The sequence below is a fragment of the Myotis daubentonii genome, chromosome 2 (assembly GCF_963259705.1).
Source record: "Myotis daubentonii chromosome 2, mMyoDau2.1, whole genome shotgun sequence".
In the NCBI taxonomy this organism is placed as follows: Eukaryota; Metazoa; Chordata; class Mammalia; order Chiroptera; family Vespertilionidae; genus Myotis; species Myotis daubentonii.
In genome coordinates this window covers 51,077,734-51,097,114 of record NC_081841.1, presented here as the reverse complement: position 1 = coordinate 51,097,114, position 19,381 = coordinate 51,077,734, and the positions used below count along the sequence as shown (strand labels likewise).

The 19,381-nt window shown below is 35.2% G+C and overlaps 1 protein-coding gene across 10 annotated transcripts in view; it reads right to left on the bottom strand.

Moving 5' to 3' along the window:
• Nucleotides 1-19,381, bottom strand: part of LARP4 (La ribonucleoprotein 4) — a 74,130-nt gene that overhangs the window by 30,554 nt on the left and 24,195 nt on the right. For all 10 annotated transcript variants that reach the window (XM_059682852.1, XM_059682847.1, XM_059682846.1 and 7 more), the window contains 5 exons: nt 18,874-18,949; nt 14,194-14,330; nt 12,595-12,698; nt 9,526-9,636; nt 8,215-8,268 (listed from right to left, as the gene is read on the bottom strand). In XM_059682852.1, coding sequence (XP_059538835.1) covers nt 8,215-8,268; nt 9,526-9,636; nt 12,595-12,698; nt 14,194-14,330; nt 18,874-18,949 — 482 coding nt within the window. The remainder of the gene's footprint in view (nt 1-8,214; nt 8,269-9,525; nt 9,637-12,594; nt 12,699-14,193; nt 14,331-18,873; nt 18,950-19,381) is intronic.

Here is a 19,381-nt window from a genome sequence, read left to right as displayed (position 1 = left end):
GTTTCTATTTCTCCCTCTCCCTTCCTTTCTGAAATCAATAAAAATATATTAAAAAATAAAATAAAATAAAGACTATCTTTTAAAAAATCATGTATTTTGTCTTAAAAAACAAACAACAACAAAAACACAAGACAAAACATGTATTTAGTCACAATAACTCCTTATGCAAAGCCAGTGAATACAAAATATCATTTCCCCATAAAAGTAACACAGGGACTCCAGAGAGTTGGCTGACCCCAAGTCTTGACACAAAAAATACAAAAGCCTCATCTACCTTGTTGCACTAGAGAGCAAACAAGCTAATGAAAATTATAAGGGTCATAACAAGAGAACTCATAAGTAAACTCAGAGGACAATAAGCACACCAAATATGTTTAAATCTTAAAAAAAAAAAAATCTGAATGGTCATTTTTGAAAGTTGCCAGAGAATCAATGCATTATTTTCAAAAACAGGTAATAAAAGCTAGAACCAAGCATTTATCATGCATTTTGTCAATGAGATGTACCTCAGGGCAATGAAGATGAGGGCAAGCTTCTCTTTAAAGAAGTGTTTCAGCTAATAAATAGAAAACAGATTAACACAGAAATAGTACCTCTTCAACCCTTAATGAATAGAGTTCCCCAAAGAGCAGTAGCAGCTAGCCTAAGAGACATAACAAATATTTTATATGCTTATGCTCTCTCTCTCTCCACTGCTCCAAAATCAAATCCAATTCTATTGAAGCCTCTAGATCTAGCTACCAATTTGCAGGAAATACAGGGGACAGAGAATCATGTTAAACTACACTCAAGAATATACAGTAGCTAGCCAATTCAAAGATGGACAAAGGATTTGAATAGACATTTCTCCAAAGAGACTATGTGAATGGCCAATAAGCACAAGAACAGATCCTCAATTTCACTAGTCATTAGTGAAATGCAAATCAAAACTACAATGAGATTCCATGTAATGCATTCTTCATTTTAGTTCCTGCAGTCTTCATTTTTGACTGTTTTTTTTTCTTTTTTATCCTTGTTAAGTGGTGCATGACTGTATTTGCATGAATAAACAAAAAATTGAATAGCGGAAAAATGGCAGACTAGCTCCCAGTGAATCAATATTTGAGGAAGAAAGAGTGCTAGGACACTTATGACAACTAGTGGAGTGCTTAATAAAGGGAGAGGCGGCTGATCTTACCTAAGTGGGGGGGAAAAAAACAAAAACCAACAACAAACCATAGCTACCACTTCCATTCCTCAGTGGCCTGTGTTCTGGGAGTGGCTGCCAGGTGCTAAGGCAGGTTGTGTGAGGACTTTGTCTGTCAAATATGCTGGGTGTGCTGTGGTTAGTCTGGTGGATACCTGAGGGATCTGTGCTGATGTCTGCCTCAATTATGACCCTCTCTGAAGCAGCAGATTCCCAGGTGACACCTACAACTTTAATCGGCCTAAAATAAGGAAATCTCACACTTTGCAAGAACATGGATGGACCTGGAGACCATTACACTAAAATAAGGCCAGTCTGAGAAAGACAAATACTATTGTGATTTCATTTCATTTATATATGGAATCTAATGAATAAACCAGACTCAGAGACAGAGAACAGACTGACCGCTGTCAGAAGAGAGGGGTTGAGGCTGGGTGTACTAGTAAAAGGTAAAGGGATTGAGCAATAAACAAAGAAAAACTGATGATTTCCAGAGGGAAAGGGGAAGTGGGGGAGGTAGAAAAGGATAAAGGAGGGATAAATGGAGATGTTAGGAAACTTGGCCTGGGGTGGTAAACACACAATACAATATACTGATGATGGATTACAGAATTTTACTTCATGAAACCTATATAATTTTATTAACCAATGTCACCCCAATAAGTTCAAAAAACCCTAACTAAGACAGAACCCTTCACCACCACCATTACCCTATTTGGAGCCAGACATTTATGGAAATCTTTGTCAGATCTCAGGCTGAATGTAGATAGAGATAATGGAATAGAAATTTCAGTGACCACAACAAGGAATACACACTTTGCAAAAACAGTTTGGAAAAGTCACAGGCCTTTAACAAGCAAAACATCAGTAATATCTGAGGAGTAGAAGAATCAGATTTCCAGAGTTAACATCTTATAAATACTTAGAATATCCAGTTTTCAACAAAAAATTACAAAACATACAAAGAAAGAAAAAACTACAGTGATTCACGGGGGGGGGGGGGGGGGGGGTATAAAAATTATCCTGAGGAAGTCCAGACATTGGCATTACTGGTCAAAGACGTTAAATTTTAAATGTGCTCAATGAGCTAATGAAAACTATGGACAAACCTAACAGCAATTAGGAAAAAGATATACAAATAAAATGCTAAAAAGGAATCAGTAAGCATACCTTACAAGAAATGCTAATGAGACTTATTCAGATGAAATGAAGCCAGACAGTAACTCAAAGCCATAAGAAGAAATAAGGAAGATTACTAAGGATAATCACTTAGGTAAAGACAAGTAAAAGTTACTGTATTTCTGTTATGTAAGTCCTCTTTTTTCCTCATATGATTTAAAATGGAAATAAGACAATATAAACTGATATCAATGGGCACAAATATATAAAGATGTAATCTGTGAAAGTAAAAAATATAAAGGGGAAGGGACAAAGAAGTATAGGAGCAGAGTATCTGTCCACTATTCAATTGACATTGTTATAAATTTAAGATGTTAACTGTAACCCCCCACAGCGGTTCTCAACCTGTGGGTCATGAACAATGAAAATACATCCTGCATATCAGATATTTATATTACGATTCATAACAGTAGCAAAATTACAGTTAGGAAGTAGCAACGAAAATAATTTTATGGTTGGGGGTCACCACAACATGAGGAACTGTATTAAAGGGGTCACGGCATTAGGAAGGTTGAGAACCACTGCTCCAAGAGAGCCACTAAAAAAAATTTTTTAAACTTAAAATTATACAGTATAGGTAAGGTGAAAAACAAAATTGGTACACTATAAAAGTTCAATTCAATGAAAAAAAAAAAAAACAGGCAGTTAACTAAGGAACTGAGGATGGAAACGCCTAGAAAACAAATACCTAGTTAGCAGAATTATCTTTCTTGATTAGTAATTACTTGATATGTAAACAGCTTAAACTCTACTAAAGGCAGAGTCTGACAGGTTGAATTTTAAAAAAGACTCCATCTATGTGCTGTCAATCATAGATTCATTTTAGATTCAGAAACATTGAAAGCAACAAAATGCAAGCATATAGTAACCAAAATACAGCTAAGATGGCTTTATTATTATCAGGCAAAATATACTAGGTCAAAAAAGGTTCCAAAAGACAAAGGACATTATATATTGATAAAAGGTTCAATTAAGCAAAAAGAGAAAACAATTGTAAACATACATACATCTACCAACAGAGTCCTTACATACATAAAGCAAACAATGCCAGAACTGAAAGAATGCAGTTCTACAATAGAGGCTTCATTAACCCACTTTCAATAATGAATAATCAACAGAAGAGCAATAAATAGAGAACTTCAACACTATAAACCAACTGGACCTAAAAAATACTACTTCAAACTCTAGAATATACATTTTTCTCAAGTGTACATAGGACATTATCCTCTCTAAAATCAGTAAAAATATATTTTTAAAAAAGAAGGAAAAGATTAACTCACACAATGGGAGAAAATATTTGCAAATCATGTATCTGATAAGGGACTAAAATATATAAAGAACTACTACAACTCAAAACAAACAACCCAATTTTCAAAAAAGATACACAAATGGCAAAAAAAAAAACCCATAAAGACTGATCATCATTAGTCATTAGGAAAATGAAACCCCAAACTATAATGACTTTTATTAAGAAAGCAGAAAATAACAAATGTTGATAAGATGTGGAAAAGTTTGAATCATATTACATTGCTGGGAATGTAAACTGGTAGAGCTGCTGTGCAAAAACAGTTTCATGCTTCTCAAAATGTTAAACATGGTATTATATTTGCCAGTAATGTCTAGGTAAATACCTCAAATAACTGATAGTTGTATAGCATTATTCATACTAGCCAAAGAGAGTTAAGAGCCTATAAAAAGTAATGAAGTTCTGATATATGCTACAACATGGATGAACCTTGAAAACATTATGCTAAGTGAAATAAGCCAGACACGAAATGACAAATATTGCATGACTGCACTTATATGCAGTCATCTAAAACAAGAGGCCTGGTGCACAAATTCGTGCATGGGTGGAGTGCCTTGGCCTGGCCAGCAATCAGGGCCGTCTCACCCAGTCCAGATGGGAACTGATGGAGGCTGGGAGGAGGGACCATGGGAGGTTGGCTGGCCGCAGGAAGTTGGCTGTGGGAGCACACTGACCACCAGGGAGCAAGCTCCTGTGTTGAGTGTCATAAAGGTTGTTCAGTCATAAAGGTCACTTAAGCTTTTCTATAAATGTAGATAGGGAAATTCATAAAGACAGAGACTATAGATTAGAGGTTACTAGGGGCAGGGAAAATGAGACATTACTGTCTAACTCGTATAGATTTTCTGTTTTGGGTGATGCAAAATGTCTAGAAATAAATATTGGTGATAGTCGCACTACAATGTGAATGTATTAAATGCTATTGAGTTACACACTTAAAAATGGTAAATTGCATGTATGTATATTTTACAATAAAACACTTCAAAATATTTTTCACTGCAATATTATCCTATTATAATAAAAGCCTAATATGCTAAGTGTCTGGTCGTCCGTTCAACCAATCAAAGCATAATATGCTAATGATATGCTAAGGCCACTCAACCACTCACTATGACGTGCACTGACCACCAGGGGACAGACACTCGGACCTGTAGGTAGCTTGCTGCTGGGGTCCGGCAGATAGGGACTGAGCGAGACGGGTCAGACACACCCTTCCACGATCCCTCCCTGGCTGGCCAACCTCCCGTGTCCCTCCCTTTCTCTAATCGTGCATTGGTGGGGTCCCTTGGCCTGGCCTGTGCCCTCTAGCAATCCGGGACCCCTCGGGGAATGTCAGAAAGCCAGTTTTAGCCTAATCCCACAGGCCAGGCCAAGGGACCCCACTGGTGCATGAATTCGTGCACCGAGCCTCTAGTTATTTATAAACAAACAAACAACTTAATGTTTATACATGGAGAAAAATGGATAAATCATGATGTGCATAACAAAGTTGTGTATATACTCGAAACAATAGTGAATAAAGAGATGCTGAAGCTCTATTATATGTAAGAAGCAGATGAGTGTCTACAGACAGTCCTCGGGTTACGATGGACTCAACATACGTGTCGTTTCGTGGTTATGTTGCCATCTCCCATTTATTTATAAAAAGAAAAAAGTTCCATCATTTTGATGTATATACATATGTGCTTTATGTTTTTTATTATTTATTTACCACAAGTAAAGGTCAGGAATTGTTATCTTTCTTTTAAATTTTTTTTACTGTTTCACTTCATTACTGCTGTGTATGTGCTCCATGTGAGTGACATAGGTGGGTTCCGACTTATGGCGGAAATCACGTTATGTCATGCCATAGGAACGGATCTCCTACGTAACCCAAGGACCTACTGTATTGTACATTCCCATTTCTTAAGCTTAAAATTGTGAAATAATAAAATATACAACAGAAATATTTTCTATTGACATAGATATCATCTATATGAAACCCAGATAAAATTTAATATTCCTAGTTACAAAGGCCAATTGAAATGAGATGAAGCACTGTCTCTTAATGAAATTATCAACATATGCAGATATAGATGGACAAACATTCACTTTGTCTCTTTGTACTCTAAGATCACTGCTTTTGAATCACAGGACTTCAGAAATGAAAAGCATGCACATTTCAAAGAAATAAACCAAAACCTCAGAAGTAACTTAACACTCCCAAGATCAAAGAGCTTAAAGCTGAAAACAGCATCAAGGGCTGTAATATAGGACTTCTGGCTCCTACACCTGTCTTTCTGGGTGCTAGGTCGATTTTAATGAACGATATGAAAATTAATGTGAATGTGTAAATCTCCTAGCAAGAACACTATGTGATGACTAATCAAAAGAACCATAAATAAAAACCAAATGGCAAAGAAGAAAAATTTTTTATAATGAAGTATGTATACATTTTCTACTACACCTGAAATCTCAGGAAAAGTAATAAGCTATAAGAAATGAGAGTAAGGATCAAAAAAGTAATTATTTATAGATAATATGATCTCTCAGACAAATACAAAGAGCCAACAAACCACTAGATATAATAAAGGAGTTAGGCAAGGTTTCTACATATAATAATGTGTTATTGTTCTTTTAATCACTAAGACACAACGGGGGGGGGGGGGGGGAAAGAAGCAACAAAAATTATTTTAAGGAACTAATTAAAAAACACAATAGGCCTGAATTAACAGAGAAATATTCTCATTAAAAAGTTATAATGTTGAATAATGTAGAGCAGTGGTTCTCAACCTTCTGGCCCTTTAAATACAGTTCCTCATGTTATGGCCCAACCATAAAATTATTTTCGTTGCTACTTCATAACTATAATGTTGCTACTGTTATGAATCGTAATGTAAATATCTGATATGCAGGATGGTCTTAGGCGACCCTTGTGAAAGGGTTGTTCGACTACCAAAGGAGTTGCGACCCACAGGTTGAGAACCGCTGATGTAGAGTAAAACTGTCAATTGCCCCCAGGTAACTGTTGACACTACTGACTTTCCATTTTTTGAGAGAAAAAAATGAAATTAGACCCATCTTATACTATATCAAATTAATTCCAGATGTTTCTAAGTCCTAAGTCCAATATATAAAACTTAAAAGCTATTAGAAGACCTAGGAGAATAGTTTTATAGCCTCAGTCAGGAAAAGGAGATAATAGTGGGAACAGGCTTAGAGGCAGAGGAAATAAGATGACAACTGGCAGAGAGCTTCATCTGTAATAGGAAAATACCACCACCTACCACACAGGAATAATGAGATTTAAATACGTCAAGTTCTTAGAATAGTGTCTGAAATATAATCTATTAATAAATTTAAGCTCCTCTCATCCTGGTTCTTCTACTTACTAGTTGTGTGAAACTTGGCAGGTAACTCTCATGCCTCACTTTCCTTACCAGTAAAAGAGAGAAAACATGGCTGGTTGGAGCAATTGTTCCATACACCAGAAACATTGTGGTTTTACCCCTGGTTGGGGCACGTGCGTATGAGAGGCAATCAATGTTTCTCCAATTGTTCTCTCTCTCTCTCTCTCTCTCTCTCTCTCTCTCTCTCTCTCTCTCTCTCTCTCAAGTCTATAAGCATATCTTCAGGTGAGGATTAAAAAAGAGAGAAAGAAAACAAGTACCCACCTTATTAGGTTCTCTTAAGAATTAAATGACTCTACATATAATGGTGATTAGAACAGAAACTGATACACAGTAAGAGCTCAATAAGAATAATGTATTGCACTTAAAAATAGTACCCAGGGTGGGGCAAAGTAGGTTTACAGTTGTGAGTGTGTGAAACTGGTTATTTTTGTATAATAATAATACAATAATAAATAATATATTATTGTATTATGTTCCATAAGATCAAGTCTAAATCTACTCTTGCCACACTCTGTATTACATAAGGAAAGAGGAGCATGTCAAAGTGAGTGAGTGTTCAGGATTCCAATTTAGATAGTAACTCTGGTAGTAATGTGGAGAATGAACTGTAAGGGGGAAATGCTGAAGGCCTCACAGTTAAAAGGCTACTCTAATTATTTGAGTCAACAATGGCAATAATGATTGAAAGAAGTTTTGAAGGCAGATTTCATGTAACCTGAGGATAGATCAGACATGTAAAGAAAATGAGCAAGTGTCAATTCCCAGGTTTTCTAAATGGTTGAATGTTAATGTAATGATGTAGTGAATTGAGATGAGGATGAAAGCATTACAAATGTTTTCCACTTTGTTACTAAAAAATTATTTCTACTCATTTTGAGATCTGGGATTACCTTACATGTTGTTAGTCAGCATCTAACTAAAACTTCATACTCTTTGAAGTTATGCTTTAGAAAGAATTTGCTGTATAGAAAGTATTTTGATGTCCCATCCACTAATTTTCTGAAGTAGCACGTTACATAAGTCAGAAATTTCTTGGAAATCATTATGAGTTTTAGAAAATATTATCCATTTGTGTTTTTAAAATTTTCAAATAGACAAACAACAAAAATCTTTCTTGTTAGATGCTAGTCTTACTTACAAATGTTTCTTACCATAATTGGCTTGCCCTGAAATGTTTTAACTTCTTCTCTCAAATATTTAAAAGCCTGTTAACAGAAAGGAACTTTCATTAGCATTCAAGCATTTCATTAAAGCCATCTTTATTCTATCCAGAGTTTGGTATTAGCAACTATTTCTAAACTAAACAATAAAAGAATTATGAAGGTGATTCCATTATGCAGGTGATATGGAATGAAAAAGAAAAAATTTAAGATCTCAGCTATAGTTCACCATTTACTGTAGATAAGCTACTATGGATTATTGGAGATAAAATGCACAAAATTCCAAACAGACCCAAAATGTCACTTATCTTTTTTCCCCCCAATATATTTTTATTGATTTCAGAGAGGAAGAGAGAAGGAGAGAGACAGAAACACCAATGATGAAGAGAGAATCATTGATCGGCTGCTTCCTGCACACCCCCAACTAGGGACCAAGCCCGCAATGTGCCTGGACTGGGAATCAAACCTTGACCTCCAGGTTCATAGGTTGACGCTCAACCATGCTGGCTGGGCTACATATTTTTTAAATGGTTCGATCAGGCAGCCTTCCAAGGTAAAAATTAAAAACAAACAAACAAACAAACAAAACCAGCCCTGGCGGATTTGGCTCAGTGGACAGAGCATTGGCCTGAGGACTGAAGGGTCTTGGGGTTTGATTCCAGTCAAGCACCAGTACCTCAGTGGCAGGCTCTATCGCAGCCCCATCAGAGCATTTGCAGAAAGCAACTAATTGATGTGTCTCTCTCACATCAATGTTTCTCTCTCTGTCCCTCCCCCTCCCTTCCACTCTCTCTAAAAAAAAAAAAAAAAAAAAAATCAATAGAAAAATATCCTTGGGTGAGGATTAACAGAAAACACACACACACAAAAAAAACCCTCAAACTGAAAACATCAACAAACAAAAACCAGTAAGTGGTTTTAAAATGCTATTAGACATGTTTCTGTTTCAAAGGAATATTACTTTTCTTTAAGTAGGACATAACACTAAGAGTAAAATCACAGTATCAAAATTTCAAGAATCAGAAAGTTATATATTTATTCTAGGCCTGCTATATAGTAGAAATACTAACTACTAATATATGATTTCCAAACTCCCATGTTAAATTTTTTTGATAGAAATAAATTTCTCAAATTAAAACTGAAAAGTCTTTAGGCAGATGATAAAAAATAAAACCATTAATAAGCAAAAACAAAAAGGTGAAGAAGTTGCTCGACAGTGCTGTAAGCACACATTTTCTCAATTAAAATATACCACTTCTTTTATCACTAGGACTGAAATTAGGAGAAAAGTTTTATTCTCACCTGTTGTGCATCCGTGTCTGACTGGAACGTGATATACCAATTGCTATTATGTGCAAACTCACAGCTTATCACCTTGGGGCAATTTTCATTCTTGAACAAAGCTTTCACTTCCTAAAAAAGAACCCCAAAACTTTAGTTAATTCTAACAAACATCAATAATAGGCAATTTCTTCTCCTCATGACTTTTGGTCCTTTCTATTTCTTTATTTATTAACTGTTTATGGCTTCTGCCATTTTTCTATTGAGAGCAGATTATATTCTAAAACAAAAACATGTACAGTTATAGCATAAATAGTGTATATAATTTAGGGATGGAGCCCTACTTTATAATCAAAACTGAAGTATTTCACTCCTAGTGGCAAGCTCAATTTTCCTTCCAGAAAAATCTCTCATTGCGTCATAATAAAAAATAAAAAATAAAAAAAGGAAAGAAAGGAAATGTATGTCCTTCCTTAACATTTTCTAGGTGCTAAGTACAGTGGAACCTCAGTTCTTTAATTCACTCAGGGAGGCTGTTCGAGAAGCAATTTGTTAAAAAACTGAAATCCTTTTTTCACATTAGAAATCATGTAAATTGAATTAATCTGTTCCAGTGATTGTGTTAAACTTCCTTATATATAGTACGTCTAATATACTGTTTAATCTATGAACACTTCTTAAATTTATCAAACTACCCTCTACTAGCCTTAAACTCATTTTTCATGTATCATTGCTATTCCTTTATCCAAATCAACAATTTTTCTACCTATTCAATTTGCCTGTGATTATTGTTTTGTGAGCATTTTCACACCGGTAGCAACATTAGCACTCTTGATGGCCTCTTAATGTTTTAAAGTTGTGCTATCTTCGATTTCCCTAAAAACAAAAGCATTCTCCCCTTTGTTGCCTGAGAGACATTCTTTGTCATGGTGAAATATCAGTATGAATGGATCCAGAACTTCCTGGTTCATAGATTGGTACTCAATCACTGAGCAACACTGGCAGGGCCCAAATCTCATTTTAATCTGAATTTTAGTTTTTAGGGCCTAGGTCAACATTCTCTGGCTATTTTAGTCATCTGTACTTGCTTTACTCTTTTTTTTTTTTTAATGTATTTATATTGATTTCAGAGAATTAGGGAGAGGGAGACAGAGGGAGAGAGGGAGAGAGGGAGAGAGGGAGAGGGAGAGAGGAGAGAGGGAGAGAGAGAGAGAGAGAGAGAGAGAGAGAGAGAGAGAGAGAGAGAGATATCAACGATGAGAGAAAATCATTGATCAGCTGCCTCCTGCACGCCCCACACTTGGGATGGAGCCCACAACCCAGACATGTGCCCTGACCTCCTGGTTCATATGACGACGCTCAACCACTGAGTCACACCAGCTGGACATACTTTTTTTTTTTTTTTAAATGAACAGTATGTTGCTGCCTCGTTCCTTTTATTTACTGTTTTCCATGTGTGTGTGCTCTAGTGATAATAATGGGCCTGGCTGGCATGGCTCAGGGGTTGAGCATGGTCCCTATGAACCAGAAAGTCACGGTTCAATTCCCAGTAGGGGTGTGCAGAAGGCAGGCAATCAATGATTCTCTCTCATCATTAATGTTTCTCTTTCTCTCTCTCTCCCTTCCTCTCTGAAATCAATAAAAATATATATTTTAAAAAATAATATTTAACCTTTAAGAGTGCTTTTATATGCTTGCTACTGGTCTTTATATAGTAACTTAATTCTCACAAAAATTTTATGAATTACTTGTTACTATTATCCCATTTAACAGATGAGAAAGTAGAGGCAAAAGAGGTCAAGTAAGTTACCCAAGGTCATAGAACTGGCAAGTAAAAAGACTAGAATTCAAATTGAGGCAGTTTGGCTCTAGAATTCAGGTTTGGGTATATACTGTTTCTTAATATTGCAAATATTCTTCCTATTCTGCAATCTTCCTTTCAATTTGTTACTTTTGACATAGTTCATAATTTTAAATCAAAGATCTCGTGAGAGTTTCTTTTCCAATTTCTCTCACTGCATTCTGGAGATATAATACTAAATGAACTCTGAACAAAAAGATGAGCAAATATGTTAGGTGGCAAAAGTCTAACCATTTTAAAAATGGTTAGTCAATTGCCATGTATCAGTTATTAATTAATTCTCCTCTTCTCTAATTTACTATGCCTTAACATGACAACTCAGTGTGAAGCTCTATGGCTTAGTGGTTAAGAAACACAGGCTTCAAAATCAGAGAGATCAAGTTCAAATCCAGATTCTGTTATTTAAACAGCCCAAGTGTCCTTAGCTAACTTATTTAACCATCCTAAAGCTCAGTTAACTTTGTCTGTAAAACAGATAATAAAACCTGAGGCTCTAAATAACTGAAGTATATTGCACAATACTTGGAAGAATCTAATTATCAAGTAGATGCTATTATACATACCTTATTGTATAAAAGAGCCTATTTCTGGATTATACTGTTTCATTCAAGTATTATTTTATTTTTGTACCTGTACTATATTATCTTTATAACTGCAGCTTTGCTTTAATGTATAAATATTTTTTTATTGTTTTCTGAGAGGAAGGAACAGAGACAGATAGAAACATCAACGATGAGAGAGACTCATCAAACAGCTGCCTCTTGCATGCTACACACTGGGGATCGAGCCTGCAACCCGGGTATATGCCCTGACTGGGAATCGAACCATCGTAGCTCATAGGTCAATGCTCAACCACTGAGCCACACCAGCTGGCTGCTGCAACTTTGCTCTATATTTTGCTAACCAGAAGGGTTAGTCCTGACCCATTAATCATTATTCATATTTTTCTTCTTCATTTCTTTCAGATAAATCTCAAGTTCCCAAAAGCACATTTATATTTTAATTGCCATTCAGTCAAATCAATATATTGCAAGTTTCAGTCTCCCCTTCTAAGAACATACAATCATCTCTTCTTCCTCCCTCTGCACCATTCTTCAAAGTTTACAAAACAAGTTAGTGTTTATCCTATTCACAGAAACTGATGAGGACACGGACACATTCTGCTTATTTTAACTCCTCCAATTTAAAAGGTGAAGAGAACTCAGCGTTAACAATGCTTAATAATTTACCTCTACCGGTGTTGTCTCAGGAATCTCTCTAAGAATCACGATACAACGCTTATGACTTGGTCTCACTTTCTCACCCTTCTCATCAACTTGTACCATGGGAGAGGCTGAAATTTTAAAAAAGATTTCATTCAAAAGTGACAAGTAGAGATAGTAATGCCATTAAAAGTAAGCTATTCATTTCTACATCCAACTGAATAAATTAGCAGAGGTTATTATCCCAAAGAAATTAAGTTGTAGAATTAAAGATTAAAGTTACAATAAAATATTTTAAGATTATACAAAGAACACTGTCAAATATTATTCTTTGAACAAAAATATTCAGAGTACCTACTTTGCGATTTGCCACTGTGTTGTAGTTGGGGGGAAAAAAAGCCTTTAAAGGAGCATGCAGCACGTAACTAATAAGGCAATTTCTCCATACACAAATACCACATTATTTATTCCCTACTTGGGGAAATGCAGTTAGGTTTTATTATGTGAAGAAACTCTTCTTAAAATTACAGTCTAAGAAGTGGCTTGCCCTAGCTGGTTTGGCTCAGTGGATAGAGCGTAGGCTTGAGGACTGAAGAGTCCTAGGTTTGATTCCAGATGGCTAACTTGAACCCCCAGTAGTGGGCGTGCAGGAGGCAGCCCATCAATGATTCTCTCTCATCATTAATGTTTCTCTCTCTCTCCTTCTCCTCTCCTCTCTGAAATATATATATATTTTAAAGTGCTTAAACCAAGAATTATGCACAAGATTGGATCATTTTAAGAAATGATGTCTGCACAAACCACTCATATTTCACAAAATTATTTTTTAGCCTTCTGAGAATGAAAATCCTCTATTCCCAAGTAATAAGTCTATTACTGAACTTGCTATATTTAATTTTTAAACATTTCCAGCAACATATTTTATATCAAAATTAAGATCTGCCTTTATTCAGTCAAATAGTTAGCAAAAACCACATGAGAGGTTACCAAGAAATACTTATTAGATACAAACATCACTAAAAATTCTTAGAACCTCAAACAAAATATAAATTCCTTACCAAATTTTACAGCAATGTTTGTCAAACTGTAGGTTACAACTCTTTAATAGGCTGTGAATCAGTTTAGACTAAAAGAAATGAGTTTGTTGTAAGCATTTAGAATTAATCTGTGTAGCATTTGTTATGTGTGAGTATATAGTATATGTACTGGACTGTGATGTAAAATGTACTACACGGGTTCAAAGGTTTGAAATAGATTGCTTTAAAGAGTGTGAAAATGCTTAGTAAAATAAGCCAGTCAGAGAAAGATAAGTATCACATGACCTCACTCATTTATGGAATATAATGAACAACATAAATTGATGAACAAAAACAAAAAACAGATACATAAAACTTTCTAGTAGCCCAGAAAACTGAGTTTTAATTTCTTATATGTGTAACTGGGTATCAAGATTAACAATGAAGGTATAAAATTGCTATAGAAGCTATATACCAGTCAGTAAAGATAAATGTTTGGAACAGAGTAGCAAGAAATAGGAACTTAAAACAATTCCCTGTCTAATCAGAAATTAAAAGAACATTTAATTTTTTGACTTAAAGAATAAGCTAAAAGGTATGCTTTACATACATCTCAATACTTCAAGAATTATTTCGGGGTCTGTGGTTAGCTTTTTTATTTCTTCCATGTTGGCAACTGTCCAAATTGGAATGAATTGATCACTGTCCATTTGAGATATCAGGTAAAGGTCCTTTGACAAATTTTCTCTGGGAAAAATAAACAGAATCAACAGTACTATAAACAAACAATTCCTTAAAAGCACCTACAGAGATGCCTTATTCACTTTTGTCACTAAGTCTAGGAAAACAAAATTATGCTATAGAAATAACACAATTATGAAAACATATAATATACAACAAATGCACTTTAAAAACTTACAGAAAGATTCTGAATCTCCAAATACACTGGGCCCAATAGTTTGTTTACTCTTTTATTGAATTTATCGAGGTGACATTGGTCAATAAAATTGTATAGGTTTCAGGTGTACAATTCTATAATACATCATCTGTAAACTGTACTGTGAGTTCAGCACTGCAAGTCAAGTCTCCTTCCATCACTGTTTATGCCCCCTATATCTTTTTCTACTACCCTTCACCCACTTCTTTCCCTCTGGTAATCGCCATACTATTTATTGTCTGTGAGTTCGTTTGTTTTGTTTTTGGCTTAATCCCTTAAACTTTTGGGCCCAGCAGTTTTGAACAAGGAATTTTATGGAATTATATTAATATGAAAAGAGGCTTTATATTAAATTTAAAAGTATGATACAAAATATTATATAAAGTGTAGTCCCATCTTATAAACACTTTATCACTGATGTAAGAATATGCAGTTTAAGCCATGAGTTGGATTGTGAAGGATTTTAAGTTTCTGAATGTTAGCATTTACTTATAAATATGTTTGATCTGTATTTTACATTTAAATAATAAATTTAAAATATTAAAAAGTTAAGACTATGCCCTAGTTGGTTTGGCTCAGTGGATAGAGGGTCGGCCTGCGGACTGAAGGGTCCTTGGTTCAATTACAGTCAAGGGCATGTACCTTAGTTGCAGACTCCTCCCCAGCCTGGGCCCTGTTCAAGGGCTCGTGCAGGAGGCAACCAATCGATGTGCTTCTCTCACATCAGTATTTCTCTCTATCGTTCCTTCTCTTCTACTCTCTCTAAAAGTCTATGGGAAAATATCCTCAGGTGAGGATTAAAAAAAAAAAAAAAGCTTTACACAGTGTCATAGCCAATGAGGTTTATCCAAGGCACGATTACTAATTAAAAAAAAAAAAATTAAGACTAAAGATTCTTTAAGATACATTTAAAAAAGGAATATGTAAACACTTCTATCTTACACATAAAATACTATTTAACAAACTGAAGTAAAATAAAATCCATACCTTATTCACATCAAATCTTTAAAGCAGTCTGGTTATAAATATCTAGAAGTCTATGCTTAAAAGCCACCATCTTAATGACCTATTTAAAACTGAAACCACCCAAGCATTATTGATGTCCCTTCCCTTGCTTATACTGCTCTATTTAATATTTTTCCATAGTGATTATCACCAATCACTTCTAATTTGCCTATTTGTTACTTTTACTGTTTTGCCCACCAACCTCCCCAGAACCTCCCCAGCCAGAAAGGGTCTTTGTTGTTCAAACGTGTTTCAAAGCCCTAGTGCTTGGCAAAGAGTAGGATCAAATGCTTTTGAATTAAAATTATATTAAAACAGCGTAGTAATTACTTTTTAAAGGTTACAACTGTCAACAGGTGGTAGTTATTTGCTTTGGGAAGAAAACTGAGAATACAGGGGAAACCAGCAAAGGTTAAACTCAATTCAGCACCAAAGGAGTAACATACTAGTATCAGCATCACCCTAATAAAAAACTTTAAAAAAAAATAAGAACTTTAAAAATAAGAGGGGGGGGGGAGAGAGAGAGAGAGAGAGAGAGAGAGAAAACATCAATTTGTTGTTCCACTTATTTATGCATTCATTGGTTGATTCTTGTATGTGCCCTGATGGGGGATATCGAACCTGCAACCTTGGCACAGTGGGACCACACTCTAACCAAATGACCTACCCAGCCAGGGCTGAAAAGTTCTTTAAGAACTTGAAAATAAAACAACAATAAACATAATATTTGCATAACTAAAAAGTTGTAGCCTGAATTTACTGATTTTCAGCAGGTCTATTCTTATAAAACATGGTGTCAAACCCTTAAAGAAACTGTACTTCACAGAAGTAAGTCAACTGAATGGATATAACATCTAAGATTTGAACAATTATGACTAATATATGACATGTACTGATGGCCATTTTACTGACCTACAAATGTCAATCCATCGCCCAGCTGGTTTGAACTGTAACACAGTGCTGAGCAAAATGTGGTAATTACCGTAAGCAAGAGCTTCCACTGCAACAACTAAAAACGCTTAAATCAATTACGTGTTCAAAGATAAAAGAAGAGCTATGGAAGCTACAAGGACAAAATAAAATTCCAGAAAGATGATCTTTCTTTCCTGAGGGCATTTGCAGATCCTGGAGCAGAGTAAAACCAGCAAAGCTTTCAGCAGTTGCACAGGACTGGCATTATGAATCCGAAACTAAAGAAGCCCTCCAACACAACTGTGTTTATTTGAGTTTGAAGGACAGAGATGAGAGACTGGGAGTCAAGTGGAAAAGATAAAATCTCTGTCGTCTTGTGGAAATTCCAGGGGAAAAAAAGAATGAACATTGCATCAAACACAAGGCAGGTTTCCTCCACAAGACATTTTCCAGATTTTAGGGCTGTATGAGGTAAGAGGCTAAAGAGCTAATCTCAAGCCTCTGAAGAAGACAACTAAATCTCCCTTGATGTTTCAGGACTGAGGTAACAGAAAACTGCCAACTTCTAAATCAAAAGCCTGAGAAGTCCATGCCTAAGGAATATACATAAATTAGAGGTGAACAAAATCTAATTAAAATGGCCACTCAGCCCTGACCTAGCTTGATTCCTGACTGGATTGAAGCAATCATTCTGCTTCTGCCTACCAGAAGAAAGCTCAAATATTTTCTAGAGGGAAAAATTGTATCACTTGCAGCTCCTAGCTTCTTTTGTAAGTAATGTCCAGCATATAATCAAAATTTATGACATGCAAAAAAGGCAGGAAAATTATGACAGAATCAAGAGAAAAAACTCAAAATATTAGCAGACACACAAATGAACCAGTTAATAGGCAAAGATTTTAAAATAACTATTATAAGTATGTTACAGAAAATGAACTTTTTCTGACTGGAGGAAAAAAAGCCAGAAGGTTCTTGCTTTTTTATATAGTAGGGCCAATACTAGATTATGAAGACAAAGAAGGAAAGGGAGATATTTAGGATGAGGAATCAATTAAACCTAAGCTGAGAGTATACTGTGTCAAAAGAAATAAAAAAAACCTTTTTCAAAAGCAGCCTGAGGTGACCTCTGAAAATAGTTCATTCCTCACTTGACCCAGAAAACCCCACAAAATCATGCAAATCAAGAGGTTCAAATCTTCATGTTTGCTTTAAAAACACTCATGAGGCCCTGGCCAGGTAGCTCAGTTGGTTAGAGCATTGTCCCAATACACCAAGATTATGGGTTCAATCCCTGGCCAGGACACATACAAGAAGCAACCAATGAATGTGTAAGTGGAACAACAAATCGATGTCTCTTTCTCTCAAATCAATTAAAACAAAATTGTTAACCTGGCCAGTGTGGCTCAGTGGTTGAGTGTTGACCCATGAACCAGGAGGTCATGGTTCGATTCCCTCAGGGGACATGCCCAGGCTGTGGGCTCAATCCCCAATAGGGAGCGTGCAGGAGGCAGCCAATCAATGATTACCTGTTGTCATTGGTGTTTCTCTCTCTCCCTCTCCCTTCCTCTCTGAAATCAATAAAAATATATATTTTTAAAAGGTATCCAAGAGAAATTTCATTATCTTTCTACTGAAAATAGAATATCCTTTGCATTGAAACAAGCATGTCAAACGCAGAGCCCACAACGAATACTTTTGCAGCCCAACCAATATAATGGTATGTAAGAAATGTTTTAATAAAAATTTTGTAATTTAATTTTTACAATATCCTGTTATACATAATTATTAATAACAAACTACTAGTACAACATTCACTAATGACTGATTACTATAATCGAGTTGCATTCATTTCCCTTATGCCTTATGTGCTGGTGCACCATTTCTCTCCACCAATACCAGCAGCGAATATTTTAGCAGCCAACTGCCACATCATTAGTCTTGTACTGACTTGTTTGGTGTGCGCAACAGGAAATATTTCGCTTTCAGAGAATAAGAAAAACAGGTTTATTTGCGTTACACTTATTAATTTGTGCAGTTATTCAGTGTCTGGTAAGTTAATGTTCAAGAAAAAATATTAATTTTTATTAAAATGTTCTATTATTTTATGTTAACGATTACTCATTTATTTCAGCCCTTTGTATTCAGCATGTCTCTATCGAAATAAACCTATGTCTCCATGAAAATTGAAGCTTTTGTTTTTTTGCAGCCCACATAAACCTTGTTCATTTGGCCCGTGATAGCCTTTGAGTTTGACATGCTTAAAGATTATATCCTTAAATCTAGTTAAGAAATATAGAAGAATGATACCAGAATACATAACTGAAGGAAATTAAAACCACCATTCTTCCAGGTATTTTACATCTACCAACCAAGCAATTCAACAACAAAAAAAAACAAAAAAAGAGGAGAAATATCTACACAAAAATGATCGTGTACCGTGAGAAACAGAATTCTAATTGTTTCTTCAGGCATTCTTTTAGGTCTTCTGTAGAAATTGCTGAATTGCTTTCTCCTGATGGTAGAAAACAAGAGGGAAAAAGTTAATACAAATTACTATAAGTGGTTAACTTTACATATTGTTTATACTCAGAGTAAATCACAAAGTATACACAAATTAAACTCATAAAATTAAACTGTTATTTTTTACAATTCAGATCGCTCAAGGTCCAACTAATTTCTTTCAACCAATCTATTCTTCATTCTTTAGAGAGATTTCCCATCAGTTTAAAAATGTTTATCAAGTAATTAACAAAGCACCATTAATACTATACTTACTGCTAACATATTGTAAAATACTACCCTAAATACTTTAAAATAATGAACAAGAGTTGACATTAATCTAAATTTGAGACAGTGACTAGCTAGACAAAATGGGATATATACACACACAGAGTCATCTGTAGTATTAGGAGTAAATCTGATATTAGTCACACTCGTTAAACTA